Here is a 14,642-nt window from a genome sequence, read left to right as displayed (position 1 = left end):
AGGCACTTGATCAAAGTTCGTTTATTAGACGGAGCATATAGGAACAGGCATCAATGGAGGTTCATCGCAGCAAGGTAATTGACAAAGACAATTTAAACCAAGGACCCACAGGTGTGTGTGTGTGTGTTTTTACACACATATAGGATCTAGGTGGGAAACAGGGTTCTCAAGAAATAGTGTTTGAACTCAGAGGTGCGAATACTGGTGCCAGCCAGACTATGTTATCTCCCCAGCTGGTCTTCCATTCCTAGCAGCTACAAGGGTTGTTTAACATTTCAAAGGGGAATGCAACAATACCACTCACCCTACACCGCAAAGTGAAGGGTAAACAGGAAAGAAGGTGAAAGAACAGGGATGGTAGATGAGTAGAGTAATTTTTCAACCGGATTCTATTTCTACTTTGGACAATTATGTGCACTTGGAAATGTATACCTGCTGTTATCAAAACAATTACTTTCACAGTACTGAAGAAAGTTATGCCAAGGGGGAGAGCGGCAACAGCCACATAAATGACTTCATTTCAATACCTCATCAGGACATCCATCAGGTCTTGGCAGCCGTCCGTTATTTTTCAAAAGCTCTATCAAATGGTACACAATCATCTGGTTTTGCTTGTCATTGCCAATCATGCGCATGAACTCCTGAAACAGAAATCTAGTGCTGAATCTGAGTCAAATTAATAACACTGAAACTTGTACAAATGTTTACGAGAAAGTCCTTTGTAGAAAACCAGCTCCTTTTTTGACCAATACAATGCAATATGCCAGAGGCAAACTCTTAATATAACAACAAGCACTCCATTTTCAAAGTTAACCTGAAGATAACACAGAGAGGCTTAAAATCTGTTAATCTTATGCAAATGTATTTAACACTGAGTCTCTGAGAGGAGGGTTTTACTTCTCTCTATACACATACAAGGCTATGAAAATGGAGGCTCTCAGATATAGCTGATGGGAACTCGCCCATGATCCCTTCGGATGTTCTTGGGTAAACTGAGGGAGAGGACTTTTCACAGATCCTGCAAAGTATCTCCCAAATTAACACCTTCCTTTTCCTGGTCCACTTGTAAGTCTCTCAAGTGTCAATCTCTCATTTACTAATGAACTCAACCTAGATTATACAGAGTAAGTCAATACAATCATGGGACAATCAATAAACAATGCAATAGAAATAGGACAGTAGAAATCTGGAGCAGAACTCAGGCAAAGCGTAAGTATATATACAAACCGCTGGAGGGCTTTTGTTCTTGTCAATGTATGTGAAGAGTTCGTACAGAACCACACCAAAGCTCCACATATCTGAGGCCACAGAAAACTTATTGTCTGTCAAGGACTCTGGAGCATACCTAGAATGAAAGGGAAGAGAATGGGAGATAAAATATCCTATATAATAAAATGCTCAGGGTACTTCTCATGACGTGCTGATCCTCTGTTTGGCCCAAGGAGGAACCTTGGCCTCCCATCGAGGGCCAATAAGAGGGCTAGTGCATCACTGAGCCCACACCTATCTCCTCAATCGCAACCAGGGCCTGGGAGGCCAGCCTGTCCCTCCTCCACCTTCCCCATTGCTACTACTGGGCCTGGGAGGCTGACCTGCCTCCTCTGCCTGCCCCCTCACCATTAACGGCGGCTGGGAAGCCTGCAGACCTCCACCACAGAGGTCACACCTCTGCCACCACCCAGCGCATGGTAGCTGCGATGCCTGCCTGCCCTTCCCAAACTCTAGTGGTGGTGAGAGGGTGGGAGAGCTCGACGGTGCCTCCATAAATGAGGTGCCCCGCCTCACATCCTTTGCTCCTACCTGACTGTGTCATAAGAGCCTGGGCACCTATCCTCCCAGCCAGCCTCACTGTATCCCCCCTGATCCTGCCCTTTTAAGGAGCTGTTGCCCGTTGACTCACATAAGCTGTGATCCACTCCCACTGCTCTCAGCTTACACCTGGCCACAGCTGGGCCCAGAGGGAGTTGACCAGCTGTGGTTTCCCCAGCTGCTGCATTGATGCTGCTCATTCCCTTGCGGATAGCTAGAGGTCCACTGCCGGGGGAAGTGCAGGCAGACTGGCCATGCTCCACACTGCCTCTGCTGCCCTCGCTCCACTCATTGCTGGCACCAATGAAGCTACAGCCTATGTGCTCCGATGGGGGAGAGAGTGGGGGCTATAGTGGTGGATAGGGGAGGCCCTGCTCTGCCTGCACCTCTCCTTGCTTCTGAGGCATCTGGCAGGTGGACATCTGTGCGCTCCACCCCAACCCTACCCTTCAGAGGATAGAGAGGGACACTGCAATCCCCCCTTCCAAACAGGTACCTACATGCCTGCTGCAAATGGGGGACCCCTGCCAGCATCTAGCTTGCTTTTAAAGTGGGCTTAAACCCCAGTAAAGACTATAACGAGCTGCACAGGAATTCATTTATTATAAGCTGAAGCAGAGGCACTTCAATCCAAAGGACCAAAACTTAACTGCAAAAGTCCCCTGTAGTTTCCACCATCAGTTAGCTTAGATTCAGGCAGCACACAAAAACTCACCAAAATATAGGGCTCTCGCCTGGTTCCTTAACTTTGTAGTACTCTTTGTCTTGAGGCAAAACTTTTGTCAAGCCAAAGTCTCCAATTTTAACTCTGTTCTCATTCTCCACCAAGACGTTCCGCGTTGCGAGATCTCTGTGAACGTATCTTTTTGTGCCCAGATACTCCATTCCCTGTACATAAACACAGTGTTACGAAACCAAATTAAACTGAGTGTATGTAAAAGAGTATATGAAACAGAGAGGGAAGGTAACTACAAGCCATTTAACCGATGTCTGGACATGGTTCTGATTTGACTCAGTTTTCCTTGTTCCCCACCAAAACTGCTTTTACCTCATGCTATAGAGATTAGTTCCAAGACATATTAATGCTTGCAGATCAAGAAAAGAAAACAAACATACAAAAAGGTATCAAGCATTAATATTCCCAGTTCTGAACATACCTACAATGTCAACCAAACTACCACTAGATGACTCCAATGGATTTGCTGCTAGGAGCCATCAAGATTATCTGAACCATGTCCTTAAAGACCATACTGATATACAGCTAGCATTTGATACAGATAATACCCCTTTGATATGCAATGAATGGTTTGGTTCTTGATCAGTGGAAGAAGGCTCAGACCCACAATCCTCCACCCCCACTTCCCGTTTGTTTGTACAACCCCTCTCTTTTCATTCATATCCCTCACTAGAAAACTAATGTTCTTTGCTAGTGATAAAGACTAACTTCCTGATTGATCTCTACAGTTGTTGTTAATTGCGAAGTCGTGCTCGACCCATCGAGACCCCATGGGCAATGATCCTCCTGTCCTCTACCATTCCCCAGAATTCATTTGAGCTCACACCGACTGATTCACTGACTCCATCCAGCCACCTCACTCTCTGTCGTCCCCTTCTTCTTTTGCCCTCAATCGCTCCCAGCATTAGGCTCTTCTCCAGGGAGTCCTTCCTTCTCATGAGGTGGCCAAAGTATTTGAGTTTCATCTTCTGGATCTGGCCTTCTAAGGAGCAGTCAGGGCTGATCTCCTCTAAGGCTGACCGGTTTGTTCGTCTTGCAGTCCAAGGGACTCACAAGAGTCTTCTCCAGCACCAGAGTTCAAAAGCCTCAATTCTTTGATGGTCGGCCTTCCTTATGGTTCAACTTTCACAGCCATACATTGCAACTGGGAAGACCATAGCCTTGACTAGATGCACTTTTGTTGGCAGGGTGATGTCTCTGCTTCTTATGATGCTGTCTAGATTTGCCATAGCTTTCCTCACCAGGAGCTAGCTTCTTTTAATTTCTTTGCTGCAGTCCCCATCTGCAGTGATCTTGGAGCCCAGGAAAATAAAACCTGTCACTACCTCCATTCCTTCCCCATCTATTTGCCAGGAATTGATAGGACTGGTTACCACAATCTTAGTTTTCTTGACTGTTGACCTCAACAGTAAAACACACTAAAAGATGTATCATTTTGTTAGATTTTCTTTCAAAAATTTGTAACATTGATCTTAAAAAGCAGTAAATGAAACTTTTGTTTCAAACTCTTTTATCCTCATTTTGCCCTCCTCTTCATCCCTCTCTCTAACTCAGCCTTTCTCAACTTTTTTACCACTGAGATCTCCCTGAAACATTGCTCAGGTTTCGTAACACCCCAGAAGCGTGATCATGCAGAATATGGTTAGGAAGCTTAGCTGTGTACATACCCACCTGGGGCCCTTCCCCTTCCCACCCCCTCCAGGCCCATCACGGGCCATTTTGGGAGGGAAGGAGCTGGTTAACATGACCATATATGTTTAACAAGTGTGTTTATTTAACAAATTTAATGTTTAAAAAATGAATAACAAATTTTAAAAAGACATGAAATATTAATTAGCTTCCAACCATTCAGGAAACCCTTCCTGGGCTGTCAAGAAACCCTGGATGAGAAAACCTGATCTAACTCATCTATCCAGCAGTCATGCCCATAGGGAACATGGTAAGGGGGGGGAAGATCAGATTTTATTTCACTATTATTTATCTTTCCCCACTACCTAATCCTCTTACATTTTGTCATATAATGGTTCAACACCAAAGCAGAGTTTCCAGAGGAATCATAGTTCAACACCTTTCCTTTGTTGGTTTCCTGCTTTTGATGAATTTAAATAGGTTACTGTTTATTTTTCCAGGAACAGGCACCTCAAATACCTTTCTTACTTGCTTTACCTTCAATTTCTGTCACCAGGGATTGCACCCACTTAAATTTCCCCCATTTGAGCTAGACTCCCACTTTCTAAAGAAGTCCTGCTTGTTTTTTCTGGCTTCCTTGACTCTTAATTGATCATGCTGATCTCTTCTTGGTATTTTTCTACCCTTCCTAATTAGCAGAAAACTTTCTAGGTGAGATTTTATTATTGTGATTTTAAGTAGATCTTTTCTGCAATAGAATAAAACCCTGTTTGGGCAGTCTTAAAGATCGAAAGAATTTTTAAAATTTCCATAGAAAATCCAGGGCTGATTCTGCAGATACTGGAAATTTCGCGGCAATGCTCTTTCAGCTGTGTGGAAATTTTCCATTTTTGCACAAAAATCAGGCTCTTCAGGTGCAGATCTGGCACGATTGCCACCATCAGTGGCCATCAGTGGCAATCATGCTATTTTTTGCAGTTGGGAAAAACTGCAAATTGTCTCCCCTACTGGGGAGGCAATGTGTGGCAATCCCATGCATTTGGTCTGCATCTGAAGTGGCTTCCCCGCCCTCCACGTTGCCTTCAAAGACCGAGTCCGCCTACCTTCTCTGTTTCTCATCTTCCCTCCTTACTGCCATTTTTGCGTGCTTTTTAATTCTGCACTAGGACAAATGATCATCTATTCAGAAACTTCTCCATTCTCCCCCTAAAGAGCATCCTGCAACATGTGCATTTTTTTGTTAAGTATCTACCAGTGTTAAGATGCATGAGCATCTACGCAGCAGCTGGGCAGACCCAGCTCTCCTTTCTCTTATCCTTCCCCACCCGCTGCCAAGGGCTTCTCTGAAACTGTTTGAAAAGGCATTGTTTTCTCACCCCCTCCTTTTCGCTTCCCCCCTCCACAGCATTTCAGCTTTGAAGTACAAGTTTAGAGTCCACTGGAAGTTTTATTCACACTTCCTCAGATATAAATATACTAAAAATACATTAAATCGAAAGTATGTTATTGCTTGCATGCAAAGAAAAAAAAGAGAAAAAAAGGAAGGGGCAGGGATGCCCACCCTGTGTTTCTGAAAAAAAAACATGGGAACACATGACTCTGAGGTGAATGCGAATGGTTATGAAAAGAAAGCAAACCCTCAGTATTGGCATTTGGAAACTACCATGTGTGGGTAGCCAGGCGCAAAACTGAAGTCAACCGCCAGAGACCAATATGAAGGAGACCCAGAGAAAACGGACAACTGCAGAAACGGCCCTGGTTCCAGTGGCACAGACCCGAAGGCAATGCCCCCCCCCCCATTTTGTGAATCTTCAACATTTGCAATCACAAACGTGACAGCATCAGCAGACAATATGGCAGTGGCTGAGATTTTGAACTATGTCATCATGCAATTGTGTTATTGCCCAAGTATAAATACACCATAATTATAAAAAAATTAAGGGGAGGTGTAATGGGAGGCAAAACTGTCCACTGTTTTGAAGCAAATGCAACACATGTAGCACATTCAGTCCTGGATTGAAAGGGAAGAAAACCCCTGATGCAGAATGCCAGCCACAATTTCAGATTGTCACATTGGAATTCCATGTGGAGAAAAAAAAAGGAAAAACTGTGCTGTGGAAATGGTCATAACATCCAAGTATCATGTAAAGTTTGACCGTCCTTTTCTGTTTCTTTTAAAAGAATCTCTTTATCTTTGACAAGTTGCCTCTTTGGAAGCTAAATACATCTTTGTTCAACTTTCCAGGCAGCTTACTGCTAACATGTAGGTTCAGTTTGTAAGTCCCATATGGTGAAAGCCCTTAATACAAATAAACTTAAGCTTTAGACTGTAAGCTGACTTGAATGTTGAGTAAAGACTGGGTATAAATATTTTAATACATAAATACACACATCCAGAGTTCAAAGTGAAAAACCCTGACAAATCCACCTAGGATAAATAATAAGATCTGTGGAATTTATTACCTTGCATATCTGAGAGGCATACTGAAGGAGTTTCTTATGATCCAATCTGTCTTTATGTTTCTGGATGTAGTCACGTAAACTTCCATAGGGTAAATATTCCATTATCAACTTCAGGTTTCTCCGCCCTTTAAAATATATATTTTTAAGTGTCAAGCCCACACTTTAAGTATTTTTAAACAAAAATATTGAAAAGGTATTTATAATGATTTCTTCATATAAAAGTTTTGGAATCATTCCAAAGGACAGCAACAAAGCTAAAACATGAGCATTCTTCAGCTGTATTTCAACAGATTCTCAATATCAGTTTGTGATTTTGCCGGTAAAGACATATCTTGAATCATTCAAGAGTCGGATGGATTCCATGATCCTAGATTTAAACAAACAACACTAACAGTGCAATCTTGTGAAGATCTACTGTGCAACTTTATTTACCTACTATTGCTTTCAGTGGGCTTGGACTACAGTAACTTTGCATGGGACTGTGCTCTGAGTGGCTTGTGTGCCATCCAGTCACTTCTGACTTTTGCTGACCCTATGAATTAATGACCTCAAAAACATCCTATTGTTAATAGTCTACTTCAGGCCCTGCAAATGAAAGGTCATGGCTTCTAGGACTGAATCTGCACTTACTTTATTTATTCCATTGTCAGTCCTGTTGAATTCTGATCAGTATGAACTCAGGTCTTTCTCTCCCCCCCCCCCTTGCCATTGAAACAGAAAAGTGTTCTGCACGTGCTTAGGGAGGCTCAGAAGGGGAAGGGAGAGGCAAACGGAGCCTCTTTCTTTGTTTTCTTGAAGGGGGGAGAGGATTGGAGGAGCCCAGCACAGACAGAGCCTCTTTCTTTCTTTTTTGAAGGGGGGGAAGAGGGTAGCAGACAGCAGAGGAAGGAGAAAAAAATCCATGATGCAAATCTCCACAGAAGGCTTCTGCTGATAAATTAGGGGCTTCCCCTTTAAAGCAAGCTTGTCACCTAGGCAGCCTCGGCCAATCAGGGCTTCTCCACCACGGAGCTCCAACGATGAGCATGATTTCTCATTGGATTCAATCCGATTCTGAAAATATTGAGGGTTATTTCCACTCTTAAATATCACTGGGAAAAGGTAGGGTCACTCTGGATCAATCATGTTTGTTGCAGAGGGAAAATTAAAACTGGACAAAATCAAAATAGAAATCGCATTCAGTGGAGATGGCAGGGACTGAATCGACCTGGGACTGGAATAAAAGCTCCATGCAGCTTACACCCTTGATTGGGTCAATCCGCCTTAAATTGGCTATTCCGCATTTCTCTCTGCCTTCAGCATTCCTCTCTTTTTCAGTGAGGCTTGTCTTTTCATCAAGTGGTCAGAATATGATAACCTGAGATTAGTCAGTTTATCTTCTGGGGAGAATTCGGGTTTGATTTGATATAGAAACCATGTCTTTTTTTGCAGACCGTGGCCTTGGTAAACTTTCCTCCAACACATGTGAAATACATCAATTTTCTTCCAGTCAGCTTTCTTCACTATCCGACTTTCATATCTATACATAGTAATGGGTAATAGTATCCTGATCTTGGGTTCCAGAAATATTTCCTTGAATTTAAAGGATCTTTTCTATTTCCTTCATGGCTGCCCTTCCAGGTGTCAATCTCCTGATTTCTTAGTTATTGTTTACCTTTTGATTGAGTCAAGAAACAGAAACTGTTCAACTACTTCATTACCTGCATTGTCAACCTTAAAAATGTGTAATTTCTCAGTAGTTACTACTGTTGTCTTCTTAGAGTTCAGGTGTAAACCTTCTTTGACCTTTGACTTTTACCAGTAGCCATTTCAAGTCTTTACTGCCTTTGGCCAGTCATCTGCATATCTCAAATTGTTAGTGATCCGTCCACATGTACTTTTAAACTATCTGCCCATTCCTTGGAGGTGAACTTGCGGTCAACGAAAATAGATCCTCGGTGTCCTTACTACAGATGAGACTCATATTGCAATACTGGAGAGATAAATGCCCACCTCTGAGAAATCAGTAGATTAGAACTTTAATAATTTGTGAACTCACAGCATACAGACACCAATTTTGTTCCTTTTAACACACACACACATGCAGAGAGTCACTGGATATTGAAGTTCCCCCTTTTTGTATTTATGTTGGGTGTTTTTAAGGAAATAAAAAATATTATTTCCACCAATTTACTCCACTTTCAAGTAAATCTAATCCATCTTTCCTCATATGTTCTGACTATGGACTGAAATGAGCAAGAGGAGGCAAAACCATTCAGAAGTGAAACCTACAGTAAAAAGGCTCACAGCCATTTCAGCCTAACAACAGGGCAGGTGGGCAAGCCATTTCAGCAATCCATTAACCTTCCCTCCACTTGGAAGGGGGGGGAGTGAAACAAATGGTTTAAATGGTTCTCAGTAATTCAAACCTAACATCTGATGACCATAAGGGGGATTGGGGTCTGTCCTCTGGTCCCAGTTGAGGGGGGTTTACTGGCAGAGCTCTCCATCTTTCCTACAGTTTTCTGCTCCATGGAGTGGTTTGCCGCATCCTCTTCTAGGTTATGCTATGTGTGCAGCTGGTGCTCTGGTGCTCTGGAATTTTTTGTGTGTCCGGCTGGGCTACTGGCCTCAATGTCCACCTTGCACTTCCTTCTTTCCTTGGTTCTTCTGCCGGTCTGGCACCAGAACAGCCATCAAATAGTGGCCAAGCTTGGCCCTTCCTTGCGGCAGCCATCCTCTTTGTCTTTTCTACTACCTTCTGGGCAGTTAGGGGTAGCCTTGCCAACTTTTACAGGGCCTCTGTGGCAGAACTGTTGGAGGAGTTGAGGATCAGGGCTCTGGACTACTCTCTGGAGATCAATCCCCCCTCCAGCTACCAACTCCCATGTTGGAGGAGACTGTTTGCTCGGTCTTGTCCTCCTTTGGGACACATTTGTTCGATATGCTAGTGTGTGTCCCTCTAGGGGAATTCCAGCAATCTCATTTTTTGATGCAACCCCTGGTGATATCCATGGTTCCATTTATTGTATTTCCATTTATTGTATTTTAAATTGTCACTCACTGGCAAAATCTGCATACATAGACCTACCTACCTGAACAAGCAGAGGTGTGCCCTAACCACCTTAGATGACTTTGGGCCCACTGAAGGAGGTACATAATATTGTTTTCCTTTACTTTTAACATGTCCATAGATTTCAAGCTATGGCAAATTTGTGCTAGTAGTAGATTAATAATTAAAATACTTATTTAAATCGTGGGGGTGCAAGGGAAAAACAGCAGGAGCACCAGTATGAGGTGGTGGTTAGACTGGTAGCCTAGGATCTGGAAGATTTACATTCGAATTGCCTCTCCACACTGGCAGCTTGTTGGATGACCTTAGTCCAGTCACACACTCTCAGCCTAACCTACTTCACAGGGCTGTTGTGAAGGGGAAGAAAATGATATATGCCATTGATGGAAAAGGCATCATATAAATGAAGTAAAAAAACTTGGTTAACTGCTTTGGGAACTATATACAGCATAAAATACAAACTTCATAGATTCCCACTGTGATAAAACTCATTAAAACACACACACACACACACAAACTGGAAGACTGAAATTTAAATTTGTATACCAACTCTAATGAAGGAAATGTCTGCCTCTAATTAAGAAGACTATGTTCTGACATGTACATTTAACGATTCATGCTAACAGGGAACAATTCATAAATTATGAAAGGACTGCTCACTTTATAAATAATATTAATCAAGAACAGCTATTAAATACGTAGCTTACCAGCGCTGTAACAGACTCCTTTGTACTTGACAATGTTATCATGTTGTAAGGATTTGAGAATTTCAATTTCTCTTTCAAAGTCCCGCAGATGTTCTTCGGTGCTGTGCTGCAGTTTTTTAACAGCCACAACTTCCCCTGTATTGTCCTGCAGTGGGTCATATCGGCACAAATCCACACTGCCAAAATTACCCTACAAAACAAAATTAACACATGTATCCACCAAGAACATACAGCAGCACACAGGTGGTTTTCATAAAGCCAGTGACCAACTACTAGGCTTGCATTACTGTGACTGTTCAACCTAACCCAACCCGCCTCCTGTTTCTGCAGTTTTAGACAGGATCATCACTCTGAATACAAAAAGGTGCTACAATTGTTAAGAGTTTTAGGTTATCCAATAAATCCCACCCAACCTGAAGAACAGCCAGCACAGCCCACAGGAACACGATGTATATTTTAAAAAAGAGTCCACTGGAACCTTTAAGACCAACAAAGATTTATTCACGGCGTGAGCTTTCGAGTGCAAGCACCCTTCATCAGATGAAGGTGCTTGCACTTAAAAGCTCACGTCTTGAATCTTTGTTGGTCTTAAAGGTGCTACTGGACTCTGATTTTATTGTGCTACTTCAGACCAACACGGCTACTCATTTGGATGTATATTTAAGTGCAGGGAAAGCATATTAAAAAGGAGTCAGGAAAGCAACAGGCACTGAAATGCAAACACACTCTAAGCCATGTAAGCCAAAGGCTCACAATAAAAAGAAAATGCTGTGGCACAGCAGACTTAGGGAAGGTTTTGAGCTGTCAGTGCTGTAGACCAGACAGATCTGAAGATGCAGTGATTGTAAGATGCACAACATATGCTTAATTATCACATTCTTCCCATGAAGTCATCTCTTCCCAAATCTCACAGAGACGATTAACCAGTTGTGCAGCAGGTGTCTCGTCCCTGTGGATTTAACATGGACCAATGTGAGAGTTTTGACCACAGGGTTGCTGGATGCTCCTACCGTGGCCTGGATGCCCCTTTCCACAATCTTTGTACTAAGGAAGGTGGCACAGTAAAGAACAGCAGGAATACTGAACAGAAATAAATGTACAAACTGTTAATTACTTTAAAATTATGAACACTGGCTGCAGCTTTGCAATGCACCTAGTCCCAAGAGTCTTCAGGGCTGAATGCCTGTGGAAGGCTTAACCCATAAACTTCCTACCTTGCCCAGCTGCTGTAAAAACTTGAGGTGCCTCTCTTCAAAATGGGTTGGGTCCCTGCTTTCGAAAGCCCCAGAAAATCCAAGTGTACCAGTTCTCATATTTGGCAACATGTCATTTTCTGTCAATAGTTCATAATCTTGGGGAAAACAAGAGGGGAAAAAATACTGTTCAGCCAAGTCCTCCATAATATCTGAAAAACTTGATGGTTAACAACAGACAGCTCAATTTTCTCTCATAATCAAAATAAATGATCATGTCAATGTGATATAGTCTAGCTTTACATCATAATGTTGTCATGTTATTCAGCAACCTAATGCATTTTGGAAGCCCCATTACAAAGCTGTTTTACTTATTATGTTTATGAATGCTCACAGACTTTGAGATAAAGTTGTAATTTATTCATATGACAAAGATGTGTTTGCAAACACATGTGTCACTGAGCAAGTAAATGGACTGAGGAGACAGGGCTGGTATATAGTCCAATGAAAATTATTTTGGAGGGGGAGGGGGGTTGGTGGCACTGCCATTATAGAATGGGAAGCACACCCCACTCAAGCATTATGAACTAGTAAGACTCTTTTAAAATGTTAGACAAAATGGGATAAATACAGGTATGAGGCAATGTCACTTGCATAAGAAAGTCTAAAGGTAAAGGTATCCCCTGTGCAAGCATCGAGTCATGTCTGACCCTTGGGGTGACGCAAACTCAAGTTTTCTTGGCAGACTCAATACAGGGTGGTTTGCCATTCCCCTCCCCAGTCATTACCGTTTTACCCCCCAGCAAGCTGGGTACTCATTTTACCGACCTCAGAAGGATGGAAGGCTGAGTCAACCTTGAGCCGGATGCTGGGATTGAACTCCCAGCCTCATGGGCAGAGCTTTCAGATTGCATGTTGGCTGCCTTACTACCCTGTGTCACAGTCTTGCAAAAAACAGTTCAAAGAGCAATACATTTAAAGAGCATAGTGTATAGTATTCATAAAGTGCTCCTCATAAAATGTAATCTTTCCAGCTGCCTTGTAAACAAGGTCAGAATTGTTATCTCTAGTTTGCAATGGAGGATGAGGCGGAAGGAGTGGCTTGCTCAGGTGAGTGCCTGGTGTTTATTTGAACCAGGAACTTCCTGTTTCCAAGTATGGGCTCTTAGCTTACTGCTAGACCAGCTCTCTGGTAGGCAATTAGAGTGAATGGCTGCTAAATGACAACTCTTCCCTGGCAATCCTTTGTCTAGATAATGGAATGCATTTTTAAAGTACACTGAGAAACCAACAACCAGACCTATGCGTGAGGCCAGGGTGATTAACACAATCCAACCTAACATCTTCTTGGGCCTTCCCCTCACCTCCTCCCCCCTCCCCAGAAACTGACTAACAGGAACAAAAAATCCAGAAATTGATATCCAACCTTAAGATTAATTACAATGCTGGTTTAAAATGATTTTATAATATTATGGGATAATTGATATTGTATTTTTATTAATATTTTAATAATTCAATTATTATTTATTTTGTTTTATTTATTTATCATTGTATTTATAACCTGCCACTCCTGTACCTGACAGCTCGTGGCGGTTAACCAACAGAATAACCCACAATAAAACTGCCGTGAGATGATTTGTTTGAGAGAGGACAATGTAAAAATCAATCAATCAATCAATAAAAATTCAAATCCTGTTACTTCTTCTCTTTTAACATACCTGGAGTGAACAAACTGTTAAGGTCACGTATAATTGCTCTAAATGAAGGCCTGAAGTCTGGCTCATAATCCATGCAGTTATTTATTAGATTGGCCAGTTCTGTCCAATTTGGAGCAGGAAGCTGGTGCCGGTCTTCATAAAACTGCAGTTTCTAAAATTCAAGCAGTATAAGGATGATTAAGAAATAATTTTAGAACAAATTATGTGCAGCTTTTGAACAAAATGCAATATGCCTTTGACTGCAGCGGATGGGTGAGGGATTTTGTTAAGCCTTTGATGGAGACACGGCAAGCAACACCTAGGGCACAGCAGGGGATGCTCTGCCTCTCCCTCCCAACCACCTCCGTCTGTGCTTCCCAGTAAACATTTCTCACAGGTCCAAGAGGCCTACACACAAGCTCTTCAATAAGACTGTACAAACAAACATATATATAGGACAGAGGAGCCTCTTGCACAGGAGGAGACTGCTTGCATTGAAAGGGGAAAAGCCACAGTTAGCAGAATGGATTTGTGGGATCCAACCAAGTGAAACTTCAGCCTCTTCAAACTGGAGGGTCCCTCTGAAGGTTTTGTTTTGTTGCTGACGAATTGTGAATTTCAGGTGATAAATAGAATGTTCCAATAAACTGAGGGGTTCTCCCCCTGGTTTCAGAACACTGCAGTTTTTAATGTCAGATTTGGTGTCTGCTTATTTTTTGATTATTAGGGTAATACAACTTTACTCAGCTGCAGCTTCCACAGGCTTGGGTCACTCCCCCCCTCCAATGAAATACAAATATGTAAGGGGGTGGGGGAGAAAGGTGTTCTGTAATGAGAAAGATGGGAACTTGTTAAGTGGCTCCAGCTGCATCTGACTAGGAAAGTGCAGGAAGGAGTGGAATATTACGTTTCTAGCAGGCCAAGAATTCTTTCCTTTGAATTAAACCTGGTGAAGGACAGAAGCAGATGAATAAACTGCAGCTGGATGCTACTGCATTTGTTAAGATCTCTGCAAATAGTACAAGATCAACTTGTTAAACATATTGCTCTTACTCTCTGAGAATCCAGTGCACTAAGAGGCTTGTCTCCCCCACTGCAGATTTCCCACAGGGTAGTCCCAAAGCTCCACTTGTCTGTTGCCAAACTCAGTTGTTTGGGGTTTTCAATGCATTCAGGTGGAAACCAGGGTATTCTCTCAAGAAGAACTAAATTGGGAAGTCAAACAAGTTTAATCATTACTGAAATAAATTCCTTGCAACAATATTTTGTAATCTACTTGAGTCTCAGTGACAAAGGTGAGCAATATGTAAACAAACGGATACTTCTAAGTGACAAAAACAATAATTGCTGATCTAC

The 14,642-nt window shown here is 42.4% G+C and overlaps 1 protein-coding gene across 1 annotated transcript in view; it reads right to left on the bottom strand.

Moving 5' to 3' along the window:
* Positions 1 to 14,642, bottom strand: part of JAK2 (Janus kinase 2) — an 83,066-nt gene that overhangs the window by 4,368 nt on the left and 64,056 nt on the right. The window contains exons 16-23 of the mRNA XM_077344937.1: positions 14,340 to 14,491; positions 13,308 to 13,458; positions 11,611 to 11,747; positions 10,397 to 10,586; positions 6,638 to 6,762; positions 2,525 to 2,697; positions 1,228 to 1,345; positions 528 to 641 (exon numbers count right to left, since the gene is read on the bottom strand). Of these exons, the coding sequence (XP_077201052.1) occupies positions 528 to 641; positions 1,228 to 1,345; positions 2,525 to 2,697; positions 6,638 to 6,762; positions 10,397 to 10,586; positions 11,611 to 11,747; positions 13,308 to 13,458; positions 14,340 to 14,491 (1,160 nt within the window). The remainder of the gene's footprint in view (positions 1 to 527; positions 642 to 1,227; positions 1,346 to 2,524; positions 2,698 to 6,637; positions 6,763 to 10,396; positions 10,587 to 11,610; positions 11,748 to 13,307; positions 13,459 to 14,339; positions 14,492 to 14,642) is intronic.

This window comes from Paroedura picta, chromosome 7, assembly GCF_049243985.1.
Source record: "Paroedura picta isolate Pp20150507F chromosome 7, Ppicta_v3.0, whole genome shotgun sequence".
Taxonomy (NCBI): domain Eukaryota; kingdom Metazoa; phylum Chordata; class Lepidosauria; order Squamata; family Gekkonidae; genus Paroedura; species Paroedura picta.
This window is presented reverse-complemented; position numbering and strand designations above follow the sequence as displayed.